This window comes from Xenopus laevis, chromosome 3S (assembly GCF_017654675.1).
Source record: "Xenopus laevis strain J_2021 chromosome 3S, Xenopus_laevis_v10.1, whole genome shotgun sequence".
Classification (NCBI taxonomy): domain Eukaryota; kingdom Metazoa; phylum Chordata; class Amphibia; order Anura; family Pipidae; genus Xenopus; species Xenopus laevis.
In genome coordinates this window covers 22,381-49,751 of record NC_054376.1, presented here as the reverse complement: position 1 = coordinate 49,751, position 27,371 = coordinate 22,381, and the positions used below count along the sequence as shown (strand labels likewise).

The following is a 27,371-nucleotide window of genomic DNA, read 5'->3' as shown; positions in this document are numbered from 1 at the left end:
AGAGATATCAATTCATTGGGAGATGGAACACCTCTGTGCTTAATTCCCTAGAAATGGGAAAACAGGGGTTCTCCTACTAGTGATGGCTCACTTGTCTTATCCATGTAGCCTTGGACAAGTCTCATCTCCCTGCACCCCAGGATCAAGCCTAGATTGTAAGCTCCACAGTGATCCGATTTGTCTCAACATTTTGTACAGTGTGGCATTTAATTGCTGGCACTGTTAAATGATAAAATGTAATATTTTTTCCTATAAATCCATGATCATTGTGACCTTGTTTGTAAGTAATATGTTTCTCCTTCCTTCTGTTTAGGCTGTTATGAAGGTTCATTGATAAGACTTGTAGCTTTGGACAGTGGGGATGGAGGGGCTCATACCATAGGTACCTGGGGAAGTAGAAAGTGTGTATATTGGGTATCCCCTTCTTAACATGAGCAGATGTAACACAAAATTAAAGGCTGTTGAGAAGCCCATATTTGACTTTTTAAATTCCTTTTGAGGTTAAAAAACTGATTGTTTCATGATGTGTAATTATCCCAAATTCACCTGCTGGTTTGTGATTGATCCTTGATATTTGTGGGGTAGATAAGGGGTTAGCTGTCATAGCAGAATGATGGAAGGAGAGTGCTATGTCGATTTGTATTAACAGCATTATGACTGGATTACACAATAATATTTAGAGGGATTCTGTTGAACTACATTGAGGCCTGAGAATGTTCCATTGAATTCCTTGTGTCTCTATGGCTAGCCTTCTGCCTGGAGGGCTGAGAGCTGCTGAAACATACCCTGACATTGATTCAATATACCTTCACATTGATCCAATATACCCTCTCAACTGCAGCATTTGACCACGTTTGTGATGGACAGGAAAGACGGTGTTCTAACAGTTGACGATGGGATCCGAAAACTAAAGTTACTTGATGCCAAAGGAAAAGTGTGGACCCAGGACATGCTTCTTCAAGTTGATGACAAAGGTGTTAGTTTGTATGATGTAGAAACAAAGGTAATCATGAGTTATGTTCCAAAGGCATATAAACATTTCCCAATAACGTTAGCCCTACCTTTTCATGTACTGAGTACATTGGATGTATTTGACCTTTTAACAAGAGAAATGAGTGTAGTTCTTGTGCAGGCAAAGAGTCTATTGTGTTATCTCTATAGTGGATAATTTGGCAGATTGTGCCTAACAGCACAACATTGCTCATAGGAAGTTTATCACCCATTGGGAATATTTGCCTATTGGGGCTTTTAAGGTCCCAAAAACTCCCACTGGTGATGTTCGGCTGTTAGAACTACTTAGATCCATATAATCCAGTGGGACTACTAACATATTAGCCCTCCTTAGGCCACTAGTTGGTCAACAGGAACATTAGGCTGTTAGTGTTCCTTAGAATCCTATTTTAATTCTGAGCTTTTATGTCTCATAAAGCCCCTTATTTTCCTCTGTGAATCATTTCAATGGGAAATTACATCTGGGAATGATAGGTTGTTAGTTCTCCTTAGGCTTCCAATTTGCCATGGGACTGTTGGGTTCTTAGTATTCCTTAGGTCCCTAATTTTCCACTAGGAATGTTGATGAGTTCTGGCCCATTACTGTGACTACTTTCTATTCATACACTGCTGGCAACATTACTCTTCTGTGTTCTGCTGGATCTTGCCTGTTAGCTGGGAGAGGACAAAAGTATTCTGTGATTTCTATGGATTTTACCCATCCGCTTTCATTTAAATAATTTCCTTTCTCAAGAGGCGTGGCTTCTTTCGCTTGTATCCTGTCTCTGAGCCTCATACTGGCACCCTTTCCCAGCCATTCACAAAAAAATTGATACAGGGGACAGGCCTAGTGAGTATCATTTCATTTCTGTGCAGAGTGAACTAGAGAATTTCCCATTAAGTACCATCCAGCATTGCCAAGCAGTAATGAACGCCTGTCGCTATGATTCCATCCTTGCTCTTGTGTGCAAAGAGCCGGCGCAAGGCAAAGCTGATCTCCACCTCTTCCAGTGTGATGAGATCAAGGTAAGGCAAGACCTGCAGTTGGGCATGTTGTTCAGTCTAACTTTTGTGTGGCACACCATAGATTTTCTTTTTGCACGTGTGTGTGTTTGCACGCTTCCTAACTGCCTGTCTGTACACACTCAAGCTTGTCCAATCACTTGATGCTTATGTTATTTTAGGGTTCAATACTCCATTTTTGCTTTTCCACATTTCATTTCTCTTCCTTCATTTTTATACAGCTTGCCACAGTGCCTTGTATTTTGCACTAAACATATCAAGCTCAAACAACATCTATTTTGTTGCCATATTGTTCCCCTTGATATGATATTGTTTTTGAGAAAACTTTACAAAATGTGTTTAATGGTTAATATCATGAAGACAAAGGGCCTGATAAGTGTTTGTGTAAATAATTTTATGGATCTTTATTTGTTTAGACTGCCTTGAAAAATATGTAGAAACATCTATTCTGCTGCTTGGATTTAGTATTAGAACATTTCTAGACTTTGTTTCAGGGAATGCTGACTTGATCACTAAATGGAATATAACACCAAAACTTTTACCAGTTCAGCGAAACAGTTTGTTATATTTTAATAACTTTGAGACTCTTTCATTTTTTGACGTGACTGTTCTGTGAGGTTAATGAATTTGTGACTTGAAGGTAAAGGGGCTTTGCTAAATGTGCTGAAAAGGAACCTGGGATAGAAGAGAGAATATTTCCATGTTTCGTAACCAGAAACATTTTAATGGACTATATTCTGAGATTAAATGCAAGCTTCTGAAAATTGAGGTGGCAATTTTAGCTTCAAAGGCCAAGAAATTTAGAGACGGGTGTGAGTATGAAGAATCTTTGTTTTGTGTCAGACTGGTTTGAGGTTAACATGGTTCACGACCGAGCTATATTGTTTCTGTAATGTAGAGTTGGTACAACTGGCTCCTCATCCTATTTTTTAAGTGATTATGGAGCTGAGGAACTTAAAACCTTTTTGAGTGTAACCCTAACTCCAGTCTTGGTAGCTGTTGTTCAAAAACACATGAAAAATGGACATGCAAATATCGAACATCCCTGGGACAACAAATATCTGAGGGTAACTGACAGCACAAACCTACCAGGAGTAGGAGTAGGCATAAAGCATCATCAGTTGTGGAAAAGTGGTGTCTGATGTATTTTTCCAGTTTCTTCTTCAACTCCATCTAATTGTAAGAGGACGAGGTATGTGAGGCATATGTTTTGACTAACAGAGTTTGGACTAGTCAAGTGCTTTGTTATCATAAAGCTTATCATTTTGTCCCAGGAAATTTAGTGCATTAGAAATCTACCTGATAATGGTATGGTTCTTGGGTTGAACCTCTATCCATGGTAACCCTAATACAAAACAGAGATCTGGGAAAAGTGAGCTCGAAGTCTGCCTGTGATTTAGTGGCTTTGGAGTAAAAGGGGTAAACTGAAACTTTCTATTTTTATTTGACGAAAGGTGAAAGAGAGGCATTGGCTGAAGTGAAATCAGATCATTCTTTTGTAGTTAAAAAGGTAGATTGCTGATTATATTTTGTTTGATTCCTTCTGTGTATTTAAGTCTGTGATCTCATTCTCCAACCATTTGGTTCTGTAATTGAGAACTTTCTGATCTGAACTGATTAATATATATTTTGAAGAATATATATTAAGAATACCAAATGTGGCTGGCTTTTTGTAAATAAAATGCTGTTAATTTAAAAGAACAGTAATACCAAAAACTGAAAGTGTTTAAATTTGTATTGGTAAAACTGGTGTGTTTGCTTCAGAAAGACTTCTATAGTTTATATAAACAAGCTGCTGTGTAGTCATGGGGGCAGCCATTCAAGCACAGGATACACAGTAGATAACAGATAAGTAATCAGAATAATGTATATAGTAGGAAAAACAGCATCAAGGCAGTATTTTCAAACTGCAAATGTTTCATTTATTAGCAGTGTCAACGCTACATGTTTCGGGTACAACCGTTTTCAAGTGTTTTGAAAAAGGGTTGTACCTGAAACATGTAGCGTTGACACTGCTAATAAATGAAACACTTGCAGTTTGAAAATACTGCCTTGATGCTGTTTATTCCTACTATATACATTATTCTGATTACTTTGGGGAGTGTGACACAGGCTCCTTGGAATCTACAGTAATATATATTTTGGAATGACATGCTGAAACCAGCAACTTGCCTTACCTATAACAGATAAGTACTACTATAGTTTATATAAACAAGCTGCTGTGTAGCCATGGGGGCAACCATTCGAGCTGGAAAAAAAGAGAAAAAACACAGGTTACATAGCAGATAACATCATTGTATTGGACAGGGCTTATCTGTTACCGTATGTGCTATGTAACCTGTGCCTTTTCTCCATTTTTCCTGTTGGAATGGCTGAATGTTATTCATTTAAAATGCTTTTACTTTTTGGTGTTACTGTTCCTTTAATGTAAAGTCCCATACATTGACTAGATGCTTAAAGAAGTCTTCAAGAAGCCTTGGGTACCATGAAGGGATCTCCATGCATGTCTTCTTGCAAAGCAGTGTCACTTTGCCATAAATGTACAACTACAGGTATGGGATCATTTATCCAGAAACCTGTTTGAATTTGATGCCAGCAATAAAATTAGCTTGAAATGTTGTGTAATTCTCAAAAAAAAACACCCAGTGAAGCAAATCACCTAATGTCAACAGGAACATGTTTGCTATAGAAAGAGCGGAACCAAAGGGTCTCTGGGGAGCGGTACCCCACTCTGTGATGCTAATATTGTGTGGGCTAATATTGTAAGATTGCAAAGAATTTGGGGAATGCATCTTCTACAGTACAAAATGCCATTAAAAGATTTCAAGAATCTGGACAAGAAGACAGTATTGGATGCCAGTACCTTTGGAGCCGCAGGAGGTGCTGCATTTATAAAAGATCTGATTCTGTAGTGGAAATCCATGCATGGCCTCTGGAATACTCCCCAAATCCATTATCTGGGAACACAACTGGGCACCTCACCAACAAATGCAAGTTACTCAACCATGCACAGAAGAACCCATGTATAAACATTTACACAAACACAGACGTCTTCTCTGGGGCCAAGCTCATTTAACATGGACTGAAGCAAAGTGGGAAACTGTCTTAAGCTGGCCATAGACGCAGAGATCCGATCGTACGAATCAATGTACGATCGGACTTCCCCATCTCCCGACCTGCCACTAACCATACAGATCAAAGTCTTACCATTCAGATCAAATATAAAGTTGTAAGAACAGATCAGCCGATGTTCTGCCCCTGACCGCAATCGTACGATAGTTAAAGCCAGTGACAGTCTCCCTCTGAAAATCGTACGATCGGCAATACATGCAGAGATATTACCCGCAGCCAACAGAAATTTTCTAACCGGTCCGATCGAAAAAACGACCGATCTCCGCCAGACGAAGAATGTCGGGACTCTCCACACACGGTCCGAATATCGTACGAATCCTCGATTGGTACGATCGGATCTCTGCGTCTATGGCCAGCTTTATGGTCTGACCAATCAAAATTGGAACCTTTGTAACAAATGCCAAATCCTTTGGGCTAAAGAGAAGGACCATCCAACTTTATTCACTCACAGTTCAAACCTGGCAACAGAAATGTATGGGGTATTAGGGTGAATAATACACATGGCATGGGGAGCTTGCACATCTGTGATGGTATGGGGGTGCACATGGGATGGGTTGCTGGAACATCATTAATGCTGCACCAAATATACAGTTTTTGGAGCAACAAATGGTGCCATCTAGATCACCCAGTCTCTTTCAGGGAAAGACAAGCTTATTTCAGCAACAATGTTTGCCCGTCTAGGTTCTAAACTGGCCCCCTGCCTACACCACAGACATGTCACCCATTGAAAGCATTTGGCACAATAAGAAAGGAAAAAGACAAAGGATATTTGGAACTGTTGTGCAGCTAAAATCCTATATCAGGCAAGAATGGGGAAAAACTCTGTATAATGCATGTATTATAAGGCATAATGTACCCCTACAGTAAATGATAAGGATATTAGATTTCACTGAAGGGGTTGTTCTGTGACCATATAAAGGCACAAGGCCCTTGGTGGTATGGGGTGTGGAATTAATGAGAGATTATTACCTTAATTTCACAGTAAGGACATAATTATAACAAACTCTCTCTCCACTTAGATTGGTAATGACTTCTCCAAACTGCTCACAAGGGGCAAATTGTTACAATCTCAATGTAAAGTTTTCTGTTTGTTTTCACAATGGTTCCAAATTAAATTCTCCCGAGCAGAGGAGGCAAATGTAAGTAGGAGCACTATAAAGAAATTGTGCTGCTTTGCTGCAGTTTCTGTTCCTAATTTAAGTCACTGATCTAAAAGAGCACCATCATTATTATCATTTGCTACAGCACTTTTTTGGGGAGATTTGATGGATGTGGTTGTATCCTGAGGGTCCTAGTGATCAGTCATTCATTATGCCATCTGCACTTTTTCATAGGCGTCCATGGTACAACGAGACATTGACAGCGCAATAAGTGACAGCAAAGGAGGAAAGCAGAAGAAGCGGCCGGATGCCCTCAGGTTACACAATTACCCCACAGAATGATTGGGGGTGGAGTGGAACATTTGTTTATACAGTTACACAAGAGGCATTTGACCATTTTTACATATGCAATATAGAACTGAGGGGTCCCTGGGGCAGTAGTTGAGAATTTTATGGGTGGGGGAGAAATAGTTTCAGTCTTAGTGCTTTGGGTTTCTATGAGCACTTTTAGCAAATTGCTAACCTTGTCTTTCACTTTAGGGCAGTTGCACGAAATGATGAAAAAATCCCCCCACACCCTGGGGCACCAGCACCCACTCCTCCTGGATCTGTTACACAAGTGGATGTGCGCAGTCGGGTGGCTGCCTGGTCCTCATGGGCATCTGACTATGGAGACTGTAAGTGTTGCCATGGCAATGTTGTTGTATGTAAGGGGTTAACTATCATCCGGTAACAAGCTGTATTCTAAACACAGCAAGGCAAGCCATTGCAGTTATTTGCCAGGATTCCCGCAGTCTCCTTAATATGCTATGTACCTCTCAACTTGGGCCTAAATTTGATTCTATTCGGCTTCTCTCCAAAGGGAACAATTAGCAAATTCATTGCAATGAAAGATTTTGTTTATTATATTTAATCAATTATCTCAGGTCTGCCATCAGGGGGCTGGGGGTGTTCATAAGGTACCCAATAAAGCCATGATGATCCATTTTGAAGGCCAAGAAGTAGGCAGGGCTTGCAGGTGTGGGCAGTGTCCTGGAACTAACTGACATGGTTGAGTGGATTTCTGATGACTTCTCTTTCTGTTCATCCTCCACCATGTTGTTTAGAACCCTGCCTGGTTGCTATGGTAAAAGCACAGATCATAGAAACAGAATGTTAAGGTTAAGTATCACAGGAAGCCAAGCCTACTTCTCTGACATTTTCTTTTACTACAGATGACCTGTCCCGGCATAATTTGGACCATGAAGCAACAGCAGAGATGCTCGGAGCCCGAATCGACAGAGATGTTGTAAGTCTTGAACCTTGTGATTCCAGAGTTCTTGGCTCTGCTCTTTATTTTCTTTCATTTTCATCCATTATTTCGTCAACATTCGCATGGAACTTGTGCTCATGTTTTGCTTCACCTGGGGGGGGGGGAACATTGTGACCCCATGATCCATGTCACTCTTGGAAAGGGTCTTTGATTATAATAAAGCAAAGCCCCACTACCCCTATGTATGTATGTATGTATGTATGTATGTATGTATATGTATATATATATAGAGGAAAGAGCGGGGAACACCTGTAAGTTTCTGTAGAATTCATTCCAATTGATTAGTGTGTGTGTAGGATTACTTTCCCTTTAAGCTTCTGTCTACGAACACCAGCTTTTGTGTTTACCAAGTTGGTTATGGGTATTTTTTTTTTTCAAATTCTCTTGCAGCAAATACTAAATCACATTTTAGATGATGTGGAGTTCTTCATCATGAAGCTCCAGAAGGCGGCGGAAGCATTTTCTGAGCTTTCCAAACGGAAGAAAGGGAAAAAGAAGAAAGGGCCGGGGGGTAAGGGTGTCTCTTGATACAAATCTCGTATTTTCCATTCACTTGTTCCATTTCTTTACACATTTTCCATCCTTTTTCTTTTAAAGAGGGGGTCCTCACCCTGCGGGCAAGACCACCACCACAAGAGGAGTTTGTTGACTGCTTTCAGAAGTTCAAGCACGGGATCAACCTTCTGGTGCGTTAGGTCTGGGCAGCGGGATCCATCAGCTGCCACTAGATTGATTGTAACTAACCAGGTCACCTTTTCCCCAGTCTTTACAGAAAATACTTTAAAATCATTTGTTTGTTTATCAGGCAAAACTAAAGTCCCACATTCAGAACCCTAGCGCCTCAGAACTAGTCCATTTTCTCTTCACTCCACTCCACATGGTAAGTGCCCAACCACAGCCACTTCTCTTGCCAGTGTCTCATTTATTCTGCGTGCCAGTTTATCTTTCCCAAGAGACTGCAAATAATGAAATATATGAGGGTTTATGGTGTAAAGTGTGTACCAGCTGGCAGTTACCTTGCACTAAAAAACCAATTCACCTCTGATCAATACCATGCTCATGTCACTTTTGCCCCTCACCATGGGCTTTCCCCTGCCATTTATAGTTAAATATTTTAATTTGTATTTCCTACTTACATATGTGTGGCTTCTCCATGTGTGTAAGAAACATCTACCTCCCCTTGCTTTATGTATTAATGCCTGCCATTGCCTTTCCTTTCTGCGCAATATTTAGATGGTAGAGGCCACAGGGGGCCCTGATCTTGCACAGACAGTATTAAGCCCCCTTATCATAAAGGACGCACTAGATTTCCTCAACTTCATCCTTAATAAAGAGGAGAAACAACTCTGGACGTCGTTAGGTGATGCATGGAACAAATCCAGGTAACCCTCTGCTTGAAATGACCCTTTCCCTCATGTGTAATGCCATCACTGGGAATGGCTTTTGTACACTCCCTATTATTTGCAATTTGATATTTTCCTGCTCCTTGTTATTTACTAAGCACAATTTAGCAGGAACAGACCCTAAGTTTGCTCATAGTCTGTACAGAGAGATACCATAAAATTGTAGCAGCATACTGTAGCTATTCCCCTGTATTAAGCACAATTCAGCAGGAACAGACCCTAAAGCTGGCCATACATGCAGAGATCCAATTGTTTGAATCCTCAAACTATCGGACTTCCCTATCTCCCGACCATTCCGATCACATAAAGTAGTAAAAGAACAGATCAGCCGATGTTCTGCCCCTGACAGCAATCATACAAAAGTTATGTCCGACAAAGCAGGTGACAGTCTCCCACTGAAAATCGTCTAATCAGCAATACATGCAGAGAAATAATTGGCAGCTGACAGAAATCCTTTTACCTGGCCGATCGACCAAACGACCGGTCTCCGTAGGACGAAAAATGTCTGGACTCTCTACACGCGGTCTGATATTTGCGTCTATGGCCAGCTTAAGTTTGCTCATAGTCTGTACAGAGAGATCCCATAAAACTATGGCAGCATAGGTATTCCCTGTACTAAGCACAATTCAGCAGGAACAGTCCCCTAAGTTTGCTCATAGTCTGTACAGAGAGATCCCATAAAACTTTGGCAGCATAGGTATTCCCTGTACTAAGCACAATTCAGCAGGAACAGTCCCTAAGTTTGCTCATAGTCTGTACAGAGAGATCCCATAAAACTATGGCAGCATAGGTATTCCCTGTACTAAGCACAATTCAGTAGGAACAGTCCCTATGTTTGCTCATAGTCTGTACAGAGAGATCCCATAAAACTATGGCAGCATAGGTATCCCCTGTACTAAGCACAATTCAGTAGGAACAGTCCCTATGTTTGCTCATAGTCTGTACAGAGAGATCCCATAAAACTATGGCAGCATAGGTATTCCCTGTACCAAGCACAATTCAGCAGGAACAGTCCCTAAGTTTGCTCATTGTCTGTACAGAGAGATCCCATAAAACTATGGTACATAGGTATCCCCTGTACTAAGCACAATTCAGCAGGAACAGTCCCTAAGTTTGTTCATAGTCTGTACAGAGAGATCCCATAAAACTATGGCAGCATAGGTATCCCCTGTACTAAGCACAATTCAGCAGGAACAGTCCCTAAGTTTGCTCATAGTCTGTACAGAGAGATCCCATAAAACTATGGCAGCATAGGTATTCCCTGTACTAAGCACAATTCAGCAGGAACAGTCCCTAAGTTTGCTCATAGTCTGTACAGAGAGATACCATAAAAATATGGCAGGATAGGTATTCCCTGTACTAAGCACAATTCAGCAGGAACAGTCCCTAAGTTTGCTCATAGTCTGTACAGAGAGATACCATAAAACTATGGCAGGATAGGTATTCCCCTGTACTAAGCACAGAGATTTCAAGTGCCAATTTATTTTAGATATTTTCCCAGACTGCCATGTTAAGTTAGGATACTGATAAGGAGAAGACATACACACATATCTATTCCTGGGTAAGTATATCTTTCATGGGAATTCATGTGCTGGACAGAATTTGGTGCAATGATTGTAATTTTTCCTACAGAGCAGAATGGCAAAAAGAGCAGTTTATTCCCCCATATATTCCGCGCTTCAGGAATGGCTGGGAGCCCCCTCTTCTGAACTGTGCTGGGGTGCCAAAGGAACAGGAACTATCTCTTCTGGCTGAGTCTGTGGCAAACGTTACAGAGTTTCAGCAGAAACAAGATTTCAACAGTGTGCCAATTGTGGTGAGAGCATTACACCATCCTGCATGTGTGTGCCACATGTGTGTTTGTGTGCCGCATGTGTGTACACTGTATGTGCCGTATGTGTGTCTGTGCCATGTTTGAGTACAAGTCTATTTTGTGAGTGCCGTGTGGGTCTGTGCCTTGTTTTTAGGAGTGTGACTAATATTTGTACTTTGTGTTACTTTCAGTATTCCAATGTGTCCCGTTATCCATCGTCAGAGGGGTAAGTACAGTAACAGGCAGCCTTGGGGGCACAGGGGGAGTCAGATACTGATGTAGGAAGGGCACAGTAGGCAGAGTCATGAAGAAGCTGACACTAAAGGGAATAAAATTGGTAAAACTGTGGAGAATTGGTCACTAAACCAGAAACCTATTTGGAGGCTTTTCTCTTATTTTCTAATTGTGGAAACCCAAGGGCACTGGTGACCCCAGTAAGGAGTCTTGAGGGCAGAAGGTAACCTGTTGGTCTCCTTACCGACACCATTTCTGAGCTGTTAGACTGGCAGTGCACATGGGCCCCTGGTACCCTGATTTATGCTGCGAGTGAGTGACAGTCAGAGGCATCAGTTTCAGCCTTTCCTTATCATCTGCAAGATGAGCCAGAGGCAGAGAAGTCCCTGATTGGCAAGTCCTAGTTCAGCCTTGTGGGAGCTTTTCCTTCTTTAGCCCCCAAATCCTTGCAAAGTTATTATATAGTGATATGGAATCAGCATGTTGCCCAGTACGGTGCAGATAATGTGTAATCATTCCCATCATACACATACACAATTACATGCACATAAACACACATGCAAACACACCGAGAGAACAGTTCTTCCAAAAATTGCCACACTGACCCCCCTATACCTGCTGGGTCACCTGAAATTCTAGTGTATAATAATGTCCCTCTTGCAAGGCAGCAAATGGGCACTAGGGATGCACCTAATCCAGGATTCGGTTCGGGATTCTGCCTTTTTCTGCAGGATTCTAATTCGGCCGAATCCTTCTGCCTGGCCGAACCAAATCCTAATTTGCATATGCAAATTAGGGGCAGGAGGGAAATCAAGTAACTTTTTGTTGCAAAACAAGGAAGTAAAAAATGCAAATTCGGATTTGGTTCTGTATTTGTCCAAATCGGCCGAATCCAAAATATTGGACCCTTAATTTGTCTATAGATTGCCTTCCTAAACCAGTGCTTTAAATACCTCTGTTTAGCAACCTTTGAAGGGAGGGTACTTTCCTCAGGATGCATCACCGTTAAAATTGTTCCTCTGTGATCAACAGGGGGACACAGGGACCATGGGTTAAGCTCCACCCTCCAGGAGGTAGGACACTTACTACTAAATTTGTGGTCGTGCCTAGCTGGCTTAACCCCACACTCTGACCTTATACAATCACTTTGTCACAAAGAGTGCTCTAACAGGAGAAAAATATAAGTAGTAACCATAACATGTAGAAGTTAAATTAGGGGATTATCCTGTAACGACCAATGGTCCATATTAACTTCAGGGCGGGAACCCAGTGTCCCCCTATTGATCACAGAGAAACAATTTTAACAGTTAGTATAAAAAAAATGTTGTTTTCTCTGTCATCATAGGGGGACACAGGGACCGTGGGGACTTATCAAAGCAGCCCCAGAACAGTCGGGAGGGATTGAATGAAGAATTGACCATTACTTCAGTACTGAATGAAGCACCTTGCGCCCAATTGATGCTTCAGATGAAGAAAACGTATCAACTCTATAGGGGTTTGTAAAGGTGTGCACGGAGGACCAGGTAGCTGCTCTGCAGATCTGGTCCATTGAAGCAGAGTTGAGCCACGCCCAAGAAGCGCCCACTGCTCTCGTAGAATGAGCTCGAACACCTTCAGTAGGGGTCTTTCCTTTGGATAGATAAACCTGACGGATGGGCTCCCTGATCCATCTTGCGATGGTGGCTTTTGATGCAGCCTGACCCCAGCGGGACCACTTGGTATCACGAACAGTGATTGAGATCGTCAAAAGGAGTTGGACCTTTCAAGGTACCATCGTAATGCTCTAACCACATCTATGTTGTGTAGCCGTTGTTACTTGTCATTCTTCGGATCCGGACAGAGGGAAGGGACTACAATCTCTTGGTTTATGTGAAAAGATGACACCATCTTGGGAAGGAAGGGACCGTGCATAGGACTGCCTTATCCTTGTGGAATATCAGGAAAGAAGGTTCAGACACCCTTCTAGTCGATGCTATTGCCACGAGAAACACTTTTCCAAGTGTGCCATGTGTCTGAAACAGAACCCAATGGTTCAAACGGTGGATCCAGTAGAGCTTCGAGTACAACATTTAAATCCCAGCCTGGTATTGGAGGGTGGTATGGAGGTACCACATGTGCCACTCCCTGTAGAAATGTACGAACTGTGTCATCTAGGGCTAATCTGGACTGAAAAAGGACCAACAGAGCTGACACTTGTACCTTTAGAGAACTGAGCTTTAGTCCCAACCGAAGGCCCCGCTGCAGGAATGATGGAACTCTTGGAATGTTGAGTTCAAGGAAGGTTAGATTGGATTCTTCACACCAATTTCGGTAGGATTGCCAGACTCGGTGGTATGACTTCAAGGATGTAGGTTTGCGAGCCTTTAGCATTGTAGGGATAACTTCTTCTGCTAAGCCTTGTTTCCGCCAGATGGCCATTTCAACATCCATCCTGTCAAAGCGAACAGAATGTGCAATGGGTCCTTGCAACAGAAGATCCGGTCTGTAATGAAGACGTATCGGTTGTGCTATTGACATTTCCTGAAAGTCGTAAAACCAGGTTCTCCGAGGACAGTATGGGGCCACCACTATTACTGTGATGTTGGATTGTCTGATCTTTTTGTGTACTCGTGGTAACATGGGGAGTGGTGGAAATATGTAAGCTAGACTGAATTGCCAGTGCTGCGTCATGGCATCCACCCCTTCCGCCAACATTTCTCGGTAGCGAGCGAAGAATCGAGGAACCTTTGTGTTGTCTCTGGATGCCATTAGATCAATCTGTGGCAGTCCCCATTGATTTACTAGTTCTGAGAACGCGTCTCGATGAAGTTCCCATTCTCCTGGATCCAGGTGATTTCTCCTCAGATAATTTGCTTTTGTATTTAACACTCCCGGAATGTGGATGGCAGACAACTTCACTCCGTTGATTTCCACCCAACTGAGAATTTGTTGTGCTTCCGTCAGTGCAGCCTTGCTGCGAGTACCTCCCTGGCGGTTTATGTATGCCACTGCGGTGGCATTGTCACTCTGCACTCAAACTGGTTTTGTTTGCAGAAGTTCTGTCCGTTCGACTAGGGCCAGTCTTACCGCTCATAACTCAAGAATGTTTATAGGAAGTTTGGTCTCCCCTGGAGACCACTGTCCTTGGTTGTCCCATGTTGCGCCCTTCAGGCTGGAGTCCGTGGATATCGATGTCCAATTCGGTGTTGCCCAGGATTTCCCGTTGGCGAGATTGTTCGGTCGTAGCCACCACTGGAGTGCTACTCTTGTTGATTGGGACAGATTGAGTTTGCGAGTCAGAGCTCTTCCTTTCCACGAGGTTAGAATGTTCGCTTGCAGAGGTCATAAGTGAATTTGAGCAAACGGAATGGCTTCTATGGCTGAAACCATCAGTCCCAGAACTTCGCGGAGAAGTAGACCAACCTGATCTTGGCTTGCTTGTCTATGGGGAGGTGCACCATTTGAGCCATTGTGTTGAATTCGAGACCCAAAAATGTAATTTGGTGACTGGGTTGCAGATTGGATTATAACCAGTTTATGGTCCATCTGAAGCTCTGTAGAAGCTTGACTGTCAGTTCTCAAACCTCCCTGGCCTTTTCCTCTGATCTGGCTTTCAGAAGTAGATCGTCCAGATAGGGTGTGACTGAAATTCCTTGCAGACGTAAGGCTGCCGCTGATACTGCCATTAGTTTTGTGAACACTCTGGGGGCTGATGAGAGTCCAAACGGTAGTGCCACAAACTGGTAGTGGCAGTTCGTGAATGCGAACCAAAGGAAATGGTGTTGCGGGGGCCAGATTGGTACATGGAAGTATGCATCCTTGATATCGATAGACCTCATCAGTTGTTCTTGCTCCATCCCCCGAATCACTGATCTCAAGGTCTCCATTTATATTCGGACGGACCTGATAAACTTGTTTAGTCGCTTGAGATCCAGAACGGGTCTGAATGATCCGTTTTTCTTTGGCACTATGAAAATGTTAGAATAAACCCGGAGAATCTCTCCGAGTATGGTACTGGAATAATCACCCCGGCTTGTTCCATGCTGGTGATGCATTCTAAGAAGGCACTTGCCTTGTTGGGGTCTGAGGGTACTCTGGACATGATGAATCTTTTGGGGGGCTTGGCTAAAAAGTCCAGGTGGTATCCTTCGGATATGATCTCTTTTACCCACGCATCTAATCAATGGTTGATCCACACCTCCCGGAATCGAAGCAAACTGCCCCCAATACGCTCCCCCCGACTCCGGAGGGGGTGGGCCGACGAAGACTTGTCTGTATTAGGTTTGTTGTTTGGTTGGTTGGACTTCCAGTGTGATTGATCCTTGTCATTTGTTTTGGCTCGAAAGTGTGAGCGATGTGGTGAGTTGCTTCTTCCACGGAAAAATTTTCCGCATCTGGCGCATGTAGTAGCTCTGCTCTTGGCTTGTGGGAAAAATGTGCTTTTTCCTCCGGTAGCCTGGGAAATAATCTTTTTAAGTTCCTCCCCGAATAGGCGTTGTCCCTTGAAGGGGAGTGATGTCAAGGACTTCTTCGAACTAAGGTCTGCAGACCAATTTTTTTAGCCACAGTGTTCTGCGTGCTGCAATGGAAAGAGCTGAAGTACGAGCTGTAATCTGTGATGTGTCTAATGCGGAGTCGCATTGATAGGCCGATGCTTCCGCTATCGCTTGTGCTGATGGTAAGAGGTCGGTTCTAGGAACTCCCTCTTGGATGTCTTTGATAAGGGATTCGGAGCAAGCTTGTATAGCTCTGGCCACCCAGGCCGATGCCCATCATGGACGTAAGGCTGATCCAGATGAAGAGTAAATTGACCTTAGAAATCCCTCCATTCTTCTATTGGACAGATCTTTGAAGGCCGCCGCATCTGTAACCGGCAAAGTAGTGGACTTGGCCAGTCTTGGGGATTTGTCCATTTATCGACCAATTCCTTCGGAAAAGGATAGGATTTGGAAAATTTCCTGGTCGCTTCAAATTTTCGTTCTGGTGAACTCCACTCCTCCTGAATTATGCTAAAGAGATGTTTGTGAAATGGAAAACAGGTTTCGGACTTAGGCTTTCTTTTGAATAAGCCTCCTGTGATTTAGGTGTTTGAGAGATATTTAACACTTCCAGAACACCCTTAAAGGACAAGGAAAGTCTAAAATAGAATAAGGCTAGAAATGCTGTATTTTGTATACTAAACATGAACATACTGCACCACAAAGCCTAATCAAACAAATGATTTATGCTTTCAAAGTTGGCCACAGGGGGCTGTCATCTTGTAACTTTGTTAAGCATCTTTGCCTGACCCTGCACATGCTCAGTGGGGTCTAGGCTGCTTAGGTATCATCATAAACATAGCTGCTTGAATTCTGCATGGCTGTTAAGTAAGGCGGGGCTCCCCCTGCTGTTCATAAGTATGATTGTTTCCCTGCTCAGAAGTTAGGGACCATCTGACAATTCCTATCCACAGCAGTAAATGAAGGGAGAATTTCACTGCATACAGTCAGGTTTCTTATAAAAACAGTACACATTTTTTAATTAAAGTATATTGGAGATAGGTTTCTTTTTCATTAAAGAAATTAGAAATTGGATTTTATTTTTTTGCCTTTCCTTGTCCTTTAATAATACCCTCCACATCATGCTGAGTATCTCTGCGTTCCTCTAAATTTTCCTCCTCTTCACCTGATGAAATGTCAGACGGTGGTAACTCTCCCTCTGAGTGAGAAGAGGCCTGTTCAGCTGATGATTCCTCAGATAGGGTGTGGGGAGCCTGTGTCTGTGGGGAGTTTGCGTTTGCCGCTTGTTTTGTGTTCTAGTTTGGCCAACACCCTTCCTAGATTGTCAGCAATGGAGGGAAGTCCCTGCAGAGAAGCTAGTGACTGTGTTAGTTGAATGGTCCACAATGGAGCTGGTATGTCAGAAGCAGTACTGGGCCCTTGTTCCTGGGAAGTACCTTCCATAGCAGAGTCCTCAGTTAGTGTTGCTGCTGGACGTGTGGTAACAGCTGAAGTGGGTAGTAACCCCTGCCCCTCTGAACAAGACCTGCAAAGTGGCTCCCCCTGCCCTCTGGGCAGCTTAATTTGGCATGAAGTGCAGGCAAAATAGGTAGCCTGCACTGTTCTGGCAGCCCTCCCCTTGCCCTAGTAAATAACCCCGCTGGTCTACCTTCTGCCATGTGCTTGAGTGTAGAAGGAGAGAGTGAGGGGTGCCGGCCACAGGAGGCTCTTATCTCTAGTCAGGGCTCCTATCTCCATTTCCGTGTGCGCTGGAGCGGTGCTGTGAGCTGTCCGGTGCGCAGCTAGGAGAAGAAAAGGCGCTCAAGATGGCCGCCGGAACGCAGAAGTGCTATGCGTTCCACTCCAGCGTGCGCAAAGTCTCCCCTTATTCCGCTCTCTCTTCTTAGAAACTAAGCGCAGATGCGCTGAGGGAAGGGAGGACTGCCCAGTGCTAAAAAAGTCATCACTGTGAAGAGAGTCGGGAGGGAAGTGACTGAGACATCTGCTGGAGTCCATCCTCCTGGTAGCAGGTCACTTAAAAAGTTGATTGTATAAGGTCAGAGTGTGGAGTTAAGCCAGATAGGCACGCCCACAAATTTAGTAGTACGTGTCCTACCTCATGAAGGGTGGAGCTTAACCCATGGTCCCTGTGTCCCCCTATGATGAAAGAGAAATCATATTTCCATTATTTGTACTATATAAGTGTATAATTCACTATTGGCTCCAGTGTTTGGACAATCTCCATTCCTCCACCTTTCATGAATCACTTGCTACCAAGTGCTAAGGATATTGATTGTCTTGAGTAGTAGTGAAGAATCTTTTTCTATGCTGATTATTAAATCTCCTTTCATCGAATTTTACTGGATTCTCCTGCTTATGCGACACTTCTCCACAGTATGGGAGCAGAGGGTTCTGGGAAGAACTGGCATGGCTTTGTGGCTTTACATGACTGTACATAGTTCTACATGACTGTACATAGTTCTACATGACTGTACATGGTTCTACATGACTGTACATGGTTCTTCATGACTGTACATGGTTCTTCATGACTGTACATGGTTCTTCATGGCTCTACATGGCTTTCATTGACTCTACATGTATACATTGAGGGAATCCCACTGAGCATTAGAAGCTATTTGCTAGAATTGCTGCTTGGAGATGTTCCTGATCACTTTACTTCTGTTTCCATCACAGGAATGTGTATAGCTTTAAGCGCTAACTTTGGTTTCGGTGGAATTTGTGCATTAAATGCACGTTTTCATCTAAAGAAGACAAAGCAGCATTTCAGGGACCTGTCCCAATATGTATTTATTTTTTTGTGCCAAATCTTTTCTAAATGGAAACAAGTCCTCTCTATGTCTCCTGCCCCACTGCATGCAGCACTTTCATTCTGCATGACTGATCATTCCGCTGCTCCATATGGGCCCAGTGGCACCAAAGAGATTTCAAAGCTTTCAATTAGATTCAAATCCTATAACCCTATTGTGAGATTCCAGCCCTTCCCTGCTTCTTATAACACTCTTGTCTTTTAGTAAACGTCTTATTAAATGCCAATCTGTGGGCACCATAGCACGATAGTTAAATGTGGCTTATTAAATGCAGCTGCCACCTGGCTGGCAAATCACTCAAGGGCTTGTGACTTTATGCAATGTTGAGACAAAGGCCTAACAGTCAGATCCTTGTGTGGGGCATCTAAAGATTTCTTAGACAATTTGGCATTGCATTATGTAAGTGATTAAAGCAGATCTATTATCACTGACATTAGTCAGCTTTGGATTGCTAATGTAACGTAACATAACCTCTAGACTGTGCATTTCATTACAGTTAAAAAAAATAACCTTCTGACAGCCAAGCTTGCCTCTGTGGGCAGGGCTTATCTCCAATGGGCAACAAACACTGCAATGGCCCTGACACTTTGGGCATGAGAGGGTAGCATAAAAAGGTGTCATCTAGTGTGGCCTATTATATCCGTAGTACAGTGCCCCTTGTTCCTGCTTATTTACTCCGTGCCCTATAATTATCCATAGTATATATAAAGGACTTCATAATACCAAATGAATTTGTTTTATGAGAAGGAGGGAACTGACTATAATTTGCCAAAAGTTTTCTAAAGAAATAAGTTTTCCTATTAAAAAACAATTGCATGAATTTTACAGAAATCTAACCCTAAAATAATTTAATATAAACGTACATAATTATTGTCTTTGATAAATAAATATATATATACATACACATAAATTATAAAATGCCTATTTTTTGTCAATAAAGATATTTCATAACATTCTGGTTTCCCTTTGGCTTATTTACAGATGATTAAGTTACACTCTCATATATACAAGATGTTCCCTGGTCATTGATAGAGGCAGGGCTCTCCATTCAGCTGCAGGAAGACATTACCCTTGTGCCTGGGAGGGACAGCCAGACTCTGGGGCAGAGAGAGGGGCACCATATGGTTTCTCTTGGGGAAAGAACACCCTGTAGTTTCAGGCAGAGAGCACATGGGTACTGTATGTGGAGCAAAGATAGAGAAGACCCCTCTGTGAGTAGAGGGCAGAGTGAGGAAACTCCGTTGTATGGGGCAGAATGAGAGAGTGGGGACAATTGGAGCAGGAACAAGAGGGCTCTCAACTGAATTGTGAAGAAGGAGAGAGGGTTCTATGTCATATGGGGCAAAGAGATACACACTGCTGTATAGGGCAGAAAGAGACCCTGCTCTATGGGGAGTGAGATGCTTGGCTACTTCAATTGGGGAGTGAGGACACTTATAAAAGGTCAGAGAGAGAGAGGGAACTAAGCATTATTTTGCTGAGTAAATAATGGGACTCCTGACGCTGGGGCTTGAACAATTTATTGGGCTGGACTGTCATAGACATATTCTGCTTTGTATTCATGCGCCCATCTAAAATTTTAACTTTTGTGTTGAGGAGTTATTTTCATAAGGTTACAAAATGTTCTGTAATGTTGAAAGAGCCAAGACTAGATGTTGGAATTAATAGGTGGCTCCTGTTGTTTTGTCCATGTTGTGGAGTGTGGGAGGGGAATGATTGGGAATGATGAGTGACTTGCTCTCTTGCTGGTGAGTCTGGGAGACGATCAGCTCTATTGGTTTGTCTATGTTGTGGAGTCTGGGATACGACTGATAATGGAATGAAGAGTGAGTGACTCTTGCTGGTGAGTCTGGGAGATGATTGGCTCTGTTGGTTTGTCCATATTGTGGAGTCTGGGATAGGACTGATTGGGAATGATAAATTGGTAGAAACGTGTAGTGCTCTGGATAGTGCTTGCTTGTCTTTATTCTGGTTGTTGCCATAAACATGCACACTATGTAATGAGCAGCTCTGATCATTCACAGACTATTTGCTTAGTTAAACCTTTTCTTTCATTGTAGGAATTTTGAGGAACGGGGCCAAGGAGAGCCCCAGAAATATGCCATGTGCAAGTATGATTTTGTAGCTCGCAACCCTAATGAACTCTCTGTCCTCAAAGATGATGTCATGGAGGTAATGTGTGATTATTGTGTGCTTTGTTTTTTTTTCCTTACAAGTGCTATCAAAAGGGAACATTGCCCAAAATGTAGAATATTTAGTTGCAAGTACCTTTCCACATACATTCATTAAAGTTACATGCAATTGTTTTTCATAGCAGTACCTTTCTGTCCTTTGTTGCACTGCAGTTTCTTGTTATTTTTAGTTCTATCTCTTTATTTACTGAAAATGAAAAATAAATCTGTCTTCAGTCACAACAGATTTGTTTTTCTGAAGCACCAGTAGAGCTGTTGGAAAGCTATGAAGAAGGGCAGATGGTCTTATAGTTGTGAATAGGGGGCACTAGGCAATGTGAATTATTTCTATAATTCCAGGTGGTCACATTTCATCAGACTTCGTCTCTTATCATCCAGTCAGGGTGATAATGGGCATTTCTTCAATGCAGATTCTTATTGAGTGATGGGTACGTGATTATAAGCATAACAGCTAATTATCAGTCCTTATGGGCAGAGCCAGAAATCCCAAAGGGAATTTGTTCCATCCTCCTGTTGTCATTGGTCCTTTTACTTGAGTAATATCCCAAAATCCTGTATAAAAAAAACAAACAAAAAACATTGCAATTGCAAATGAGTGACTCTTGTGCAACTTCTCCCAGGTGATCGATGATAAGAAGCAGTGGTGGAAAGTTCGGAACACAAGTGGGGCAGTTGGCTTTGTGCCAAACAATATTTTGGTGGCAATGACGCCTCAGGATCCCACTGCAAAGCCAAAGGAAGCTGTGTACACTCACACAATCCAGGTATCAACCACTCCCTCCCTGCGCCCCCTCCGTTTCAACAACTGCAATCCCCCACTTCCCCTTTATGAGTGCACCCAAAGCAAATGTCTCCCCCCTAGATCAGGCCTAGCACTGTTGACCATAATAAAAAAATATATATAGTTTCAGAGCAGGTGCTTTGCAGTCACGTTTCCTTTAACCAGATCCTTATCTGCAGATACTACATATATCACCCCAATATACTGTGCATTACCTTTTGCCTTTCCTCCAGTGTAATGGGGGCCCCCATCATATTTCTCTCCTGTATGTTAGTGTGTTCCACCTCTCCTGCTCCCAATCATATTGCTAAGTGCTGAATTGTGTCTGTAGCTTTTGATGCCAAAGGAGGAGTTTGAGATCTTCCAGGTACCTGTTCCCTGAGTGCTCCCTTTAATCACCCCCTTCTACCTTCACTCTGCCCCCAATTTTATTCTTTGTGCTTTCCTCAAAGCCACCTATGTATATCTGTATGGGAACATGACACTGCTGTGTGTGCATGTGTTTCCCAGAATTCCATGTGTGCATTCAGTAGATAATTATCTAGTGCTGCAGTGTTGTGTGTCCCTTCCCAGACCTGCCTCTGTTGTACATCCCCACAGAGTCTTTATGGGCCTGAGGCTGCATCTTTTGTCCCTCCCTTTTTGGGGATTATTGGGGCTTTAGATTTCTCAGATGGATGAGGCTCAGTACATGCTAGAGGGTTTGGCAATTTCTTGGAGTGCTTCAGGACTTTGGCTCTCATGGAGGCACAGGGTGTGTGTGCACTGGCGAGGGCAGTGTGGCAGCTCTTGTTGGGGTTCCCTACCTGTATAATGGGGTGCATGGTCCTCTGGTTACATGTCCCTGTGTGCAGAGTGGCAGCTCTCCGGTTGTATCATATGTGACTCTCTCTCTCTTCCTGGCCGACAGCGATTACTGGGAGAACTGTCTGAGGTAATGTCTTCATCTTCCCTCCTGCACTCAGCTTCATGTACCCTTAAAGGGGAACTCCGGCTTCCAAACCAAAATTTGATAAAGAGGCCCACATAACACAGAAACCCCTAATATACCCATTCTGTCTTCCTGTTACCTGTCTTCAAAAAGTATGAATAAATGCCATTTCTATGCTGAAATCCAGCTGTTTAACAGTTCTTCTCTTTCTGCATCATTTGAAATCCTGGCAGGGAAGGAGGGACTAAAACCCTGATGTTACAAATTGTAGCAACTGCTCCACAGCATGCAGAAACTACATTACCCACAATGCATTGCACTGGGATGTGCTGTTCCTTATTGAAATCATGTGTGCAGGGAATTGTGGGGTTTGGAGGACAGCTGGGTGTTGATACAAAGAAACAGTAGTCAGCCAGCTCAACAAAGTAGTCAGACAGATCAGCAGGAGAGAAGTGGGGCTAGGGTTAGAGAACTGTTCCAAACCATTAAAAATCATGAAAAGTCTGCATATTTTTTAATTAGATTAATAATAATTGATTGAAATTATGTTTACTTTTCATAAAGCTTATGTTTTTGTGGAGTTCCCCTTTAAGGATCAGGTGTAAATGCAATACATGTGTTTATATATCACTGGTGTGTGTTTGTGGTACATTTAGAGGAGAACATTGCAAACACTTACTGTTCTGCTTCCTTACATCAGTACATTTTGGGACACCTACAGATTTGTTACATTTAGGGATTTTTCCTTGGAATGTGAGTTGATTGGATGGTGTGTCTCTCTCTGCGAGGAGGAGGAGCTCGCCAGGACGCTGCACAGATTGTGATATTGTGATTTTTGTATGTCATGTCTAATTAAACATCTAATTAAATGTTCTGTATTTGTTTAGAAACAGAAGTCCGACTTTATACAAAACCAAGCAGGTTTAATTCCAGCTGCTCCTTCTCCACCACCAAACCCAGCACCAACCTTTTCACCACTAGTCATTTCTCAGCCGCCATCACTGCCCGTGGCCAAGCTCTTTACTGCCGGACCAATCAGTCGACACAGTAGCGTGTCCAGTGATAGCGGAGGAGGAGGAAGTGTCCGAGAGCAACATGGCTTCCAGCAGCTTCCAGCTGATCGTAAGGCTTATTCACTGTACAATATCATGTATCACTGTCCAGCAACAGTCTTAATGAGAAATCTGAGTTTATGAGTTTATCAACCTACCTGCACTTACCCATATATATATATATATATATATATATATATATATATATATATATATATATATATATATATATATATATATATATATATATATATATATATATATATATAGTCTTATGAAGGATCAGCACACACTGTTCTGTAGTGAAGTAATAGTGTTTATTTTCAAACAAAACACATTTTTATCCGACGTTTCGGTCCCACCTGGGGACCTTTTTCAAGGATATTGTAGTGAATCAAGCCATGGTTTAAATACCCACCCCCTGAGTGAATTCTGGCGCCAACATGACGTCATACAGTGAGTACAAAGTGAAAAAAAAAGAGAAATCTTAGCAACAATTGTGTCCATAAAAAGGTTACATAGCAACAAAAATGTTACATAGCAAAAAAAAGGTCAAAGTAACATTTTTGTTGCTATGTAACCTTTTTATGGACACAATTGTTGCTAAGATTTCTCTCATACTATAGGGCATGGGAAGTGCAGACACTGACACCCGGTGGTGAATCAAATTATTGCACCAAGTTCTCTAATGAACTAAAAAGGACAAAAATACTTTTTTTTCACTTTGTACTCACTGTATGACGTCATGTTGGCGCCAGAATTCACTCAGGCGGTGGGTATTTAAACCATGGCTTGTTACACTACAATATCCTTGAAAAAGGTCCCCAGGTGGCACCGAAACGTCAGATAAAAATGTGTTTTGTTTGAAAATAAACACTATCACTTCACTACAGAACAGTGTGTGCTGATCCTTCATAAGACTATATACGATTTATTGATCGTGCACCACTGGCAACATCTGTCTGAGTGCTGGTACTGTGGGACTGCATATATATATATATATATATATATATATATATATATATATATATATATATATATATATATATATATATATATATATATATATATATATATATATATATATATACCTACCTTCCTAGAACTGGAAGCTAGTAACCAGAGTGAATACCAGCACATTCCTGTAAGCAAACCGTACTGTATACACTTACCTGCCTAGTACCGGGTGCTAATATCCAGAGAAACTACCAGCATTAATATCTGTAAGCAAACAATTCTATATACACCTACCTGTCTAGTACTTTGTGCTAGTAACTAGAGTAAATACCAACAAGCAAACAGTACTATATACACTTACCTGTCTAGTACTGGGTGCTAGTAACCAGAGTGAATACCAGTATCAGTACCTGTTAGGAAACGGTTCTATATACACCTACCTGCCTAGTAACGGTGCTAGTAACCCAATATTAATGTCAAATTGGGGAATATGAGTTCTGTAGTAATTTTATACTGCAATATTTTCACTTGGTATTAAAACCTCTGTGCTGAGTCTTATTAAACCCACCCACAGAAATATTGTGTTCGAGTTCCACCCACTGCTTGAATCACAGTCTACCAGCCCCTCCATTTGTAATCTGGCATCAGTATTCTAGCTCCACCCACTGCTTGAGTCACAGACTGGCTACTTTCTTTCTGTCTAGGCAGGAAATCTCAGATGGAGGAAGTGCAGGATGAACTAATTCACAGACTCACCATTGGACGTAGTGCGGCACAGAAGAAATTTACTGTGCCACGGCAAACCACTTCAGCCATCAATATTTCTTACAATTCAACGCCAGAGGATGTGAAATTCTGGTTACAGGCCAAGGGCTTTAATTCAGTGTATGTATTTATGCAGCTCTTTTTATCCTTTCAGTTATTTTATCTCCTTCCACATCTCCATGGTAACTCAACTTGCTCTTGCCAATTGTAGAACTGTTGACAGCCTTGGGGTGCTCACAGGAGCCCAGATTTTCTCTCTCACTAAAGATGAACTGAAGACTGTGTGTCCAGAAGGTCCCAGGGTGTATAACCAAGTTACAGTGCAGAAGGCTGCTATAGAGGTAAATCTGGGGCTGAAAATTCTGGTGTTGGGGGAGAGGGGGGAGCAATCCAGTCACTGCCTTGTGCACTTCCCACAGCTCTGATTGGCTACAGTATGCTCTAGCAAGATTGGCTACAGGTTTACTTAAGGCCAGCTTACCTTCCTATTTGAGAGACACCTAGAAGTACAAGTGTCACAAAATTCTATAGCCAGTGACAGGCCAAACATGTCCTGTTTTTGTATCTGTGTGTGTTTGTGGAGCCCTACAGCACTAATGGGGCCCATGAAGCCTTGTGCAAAATCTGGCTCTGCTTTACCTTAGAATATATTATGTTATTTCTAAGCATATCATGAAAGGGCATGCTCCTTAAATAGCTGCATGTATTTAATAAATAGCTGATTAATATACAATTTTCTGCACAGTTCTGTGAGTACCAGTTTCCACATTGTTCTGTATGATGCTTGGGTTGAGGATTCCCTGGAACCAGTATCTCCATACAGTGCAATAGATTCAACGTTATTCCTGAATGGTGATAGTCGCATGAAATGTATCTTTCACTTTCCATGTATCCTGATTATAAACAGGAATAATCATCCTATTTAGTAAGTAATACTTTGGGGAGACCCTGCAATTGTACCCACATTATTCTTCTAATATAGGGGGATTTTAAGTGGCAGTCGAACTTAGCAGCAATCAAGGGGTACAGTGCATTTAGGGTTTTCCGGTTACTGGATGCATCGCTTCTAACTGCCATCCATGTATATCCTCTAGGAACAAAGTGGAGGTTCAGAGCTGCATGAGATCATGAAGAAACGGCAGGAACGGGTAAACATGGCTGCTAGTGACTCCGGAGTGGAATCATTTGATGAAGGGAACAGTCACTGACTCCAGTGCTAATTCTCTGAGATGTTGCTCTGGTGCTTGGATTTAGAAGCCTCGCAGAGGGGTGATCCGAGAGCAAGATATAGCATTCTACCTGAATTTGTCAGTGGGTCTGAAGGGCCCCTGAGATCTAGTGCTGTTGGCCTATCCAGTTTGAGTGATGCTGAGACTGCTTTATTGCTTATTTAAAGGGACTGTTTGATAAGACTTTTCTAGAATGACTTTATTCTGCTTTATACTGTTTGTATTATTTGCCAGATGTTATTTAAATCCATTGTGGAACTGATGCCAATTTATTTAAGGATGTGATCTTTGGGTGGCAAAACGCTGCTACGGAGGGGACCCTTGTACAGACACTTTGGGGGTCGGATGTTCAGCACAATTATCTGCTCTGTATTTGCACTTTTCCTCTAGCAGAGCCAGAGTGCCCCTATAGTGACATGTCAGCATGTTGTGTGTAAATAGGAACATTATCAGTATTTTCCATACACTGTCCCGTGTAACAGTGCTTTGTACCAGGACCAGCCACTATCTGCTTGTTTCTATGAATAAAATTTAAATCATATATGTAAATAATTAGTAGTGGGTTATTTTTCAACAAATAGCTGCACAGAACATGTCCAGAGGTTTTCTCTCAGTTTCTCTTCTTCACTGCCTTCTTTAACCTTGTGCATTTGTGTGTCTGATGGACTTTGTAAGAGCCTGGCTGTTGTGCAGCTTTCTGATTCCGCCACTCTGTACCACAACCAGCACAACAATCTATTTCTACTATATGTTCCTCCTAATATTCTCATGAGCCAACAATTGGGATTTCAGGCCTAGTGGAGCAAACTGAAGCCATGTGAATTATGGAGAATTATGGATGATTGTGGAGAAGGGCAGGCCCAGTTCCAGGACATATTCTCAAATACAATTGCTCAGTCGGGTTGGCTCAGCTTTTGTTTTGGCCACCACCTAAGGTGTAATTCCACCAAGTCTGATGAGTCAAATGAACGACTCGGTATGGAAAGCCAGGCAAGAAAGAATAGACTATATGAGAAGCTCTTAGAGCAAGCCCAGTAATGTTACTTGAAGCCCGCAGTCCCTGATATAAAAATTAAGTCCATAGCTGCCTCCTTGCCTCCCAGAAATTCATCCGTGGCACCAGTTAACACCAGTATCTGTTAATCTTGCCCACTCTGTTAATTATTACCCAG

The 27,371-nt window shown here is 42.3% G+C and overlaps 1 protein-coding gene across 6 annotated transcripts in view; it reads left to right on the top strand.

Moving 5' to 3' along the window:
- The window catches only part of eps8.S (epidermal growth factor receptor pathway substrate 8 S homeolog), a 53,440-nt gene extending 26,692 nt beyond the window's left edge, over positions 1-26,748 (top strand). For 4 of the 6 annotated variants that reach the window (XM_018254712.2, XM_018254714.2, XM_018254713.2 and 1 more), the window contains exons 6-22: positions 842-1,003; positions 1,867-2,016; positions 6,480-6,562; positions 6,786-6,922; positions 7,460-7,533; positions 7,948-8,068; positions 8,155-8,243; positions 8,363-8,437; positions 8,791-8,939; positions 10,593-10,776; positions 10,965-10,999; positions 20,353-20,464; positions 21,105-21,248; positions 23,084-23,318; positions 24,910-25,090; positions 25,182-25,311; positions 26,065-26,748. In XM_018254712.2, coding sequence (XP_018110201.1) covers positions 842-1,003; positions 1,867-2,016; positions 6,480-6,562; positions 6,786-6,922; positions 7,460-7,533; positions 7,948-8,068; positions 8,155-8,243; positions 8,363-8,437; positions 8,791-8,939; positions 10,593-10,776; positions 10,965-10,999; positions 20,353-20,464; positions 21,105-21,248; positions 23,084-23,318; positions 24,910-25,090; positions 25,182-25,311; positions 26,065-26,178 — 2,175 coding nt within the window. In that variant the 3' untranslated portion in view covers positions 26,179-26,748. The remainder of the gene's footprint in view (positions 1-841; positions 1,004-1,866; positions 2,017-6,479; positions 6,563-6,785; positions 6,923-7,459; positions 7,534-7,947; positions 8,069-8,154; positions 8,244-8,362; positions 8,438-8,790; positions 8,940-10,592; positions 10,777-10,964; positions 11,000-20,352; positions 20,465-21,104; positions 21,249-23,083; positions 23,319-24,909; positions 25,091-25,181; positions 25,312-26,064) is intronic. The other 2 variants (XM_018254716.2, XM_018254717.2) reach the window with 1 other exon arrangement.
- Positions 26,749-27,371: the final 623 nt, after the last annotated feature.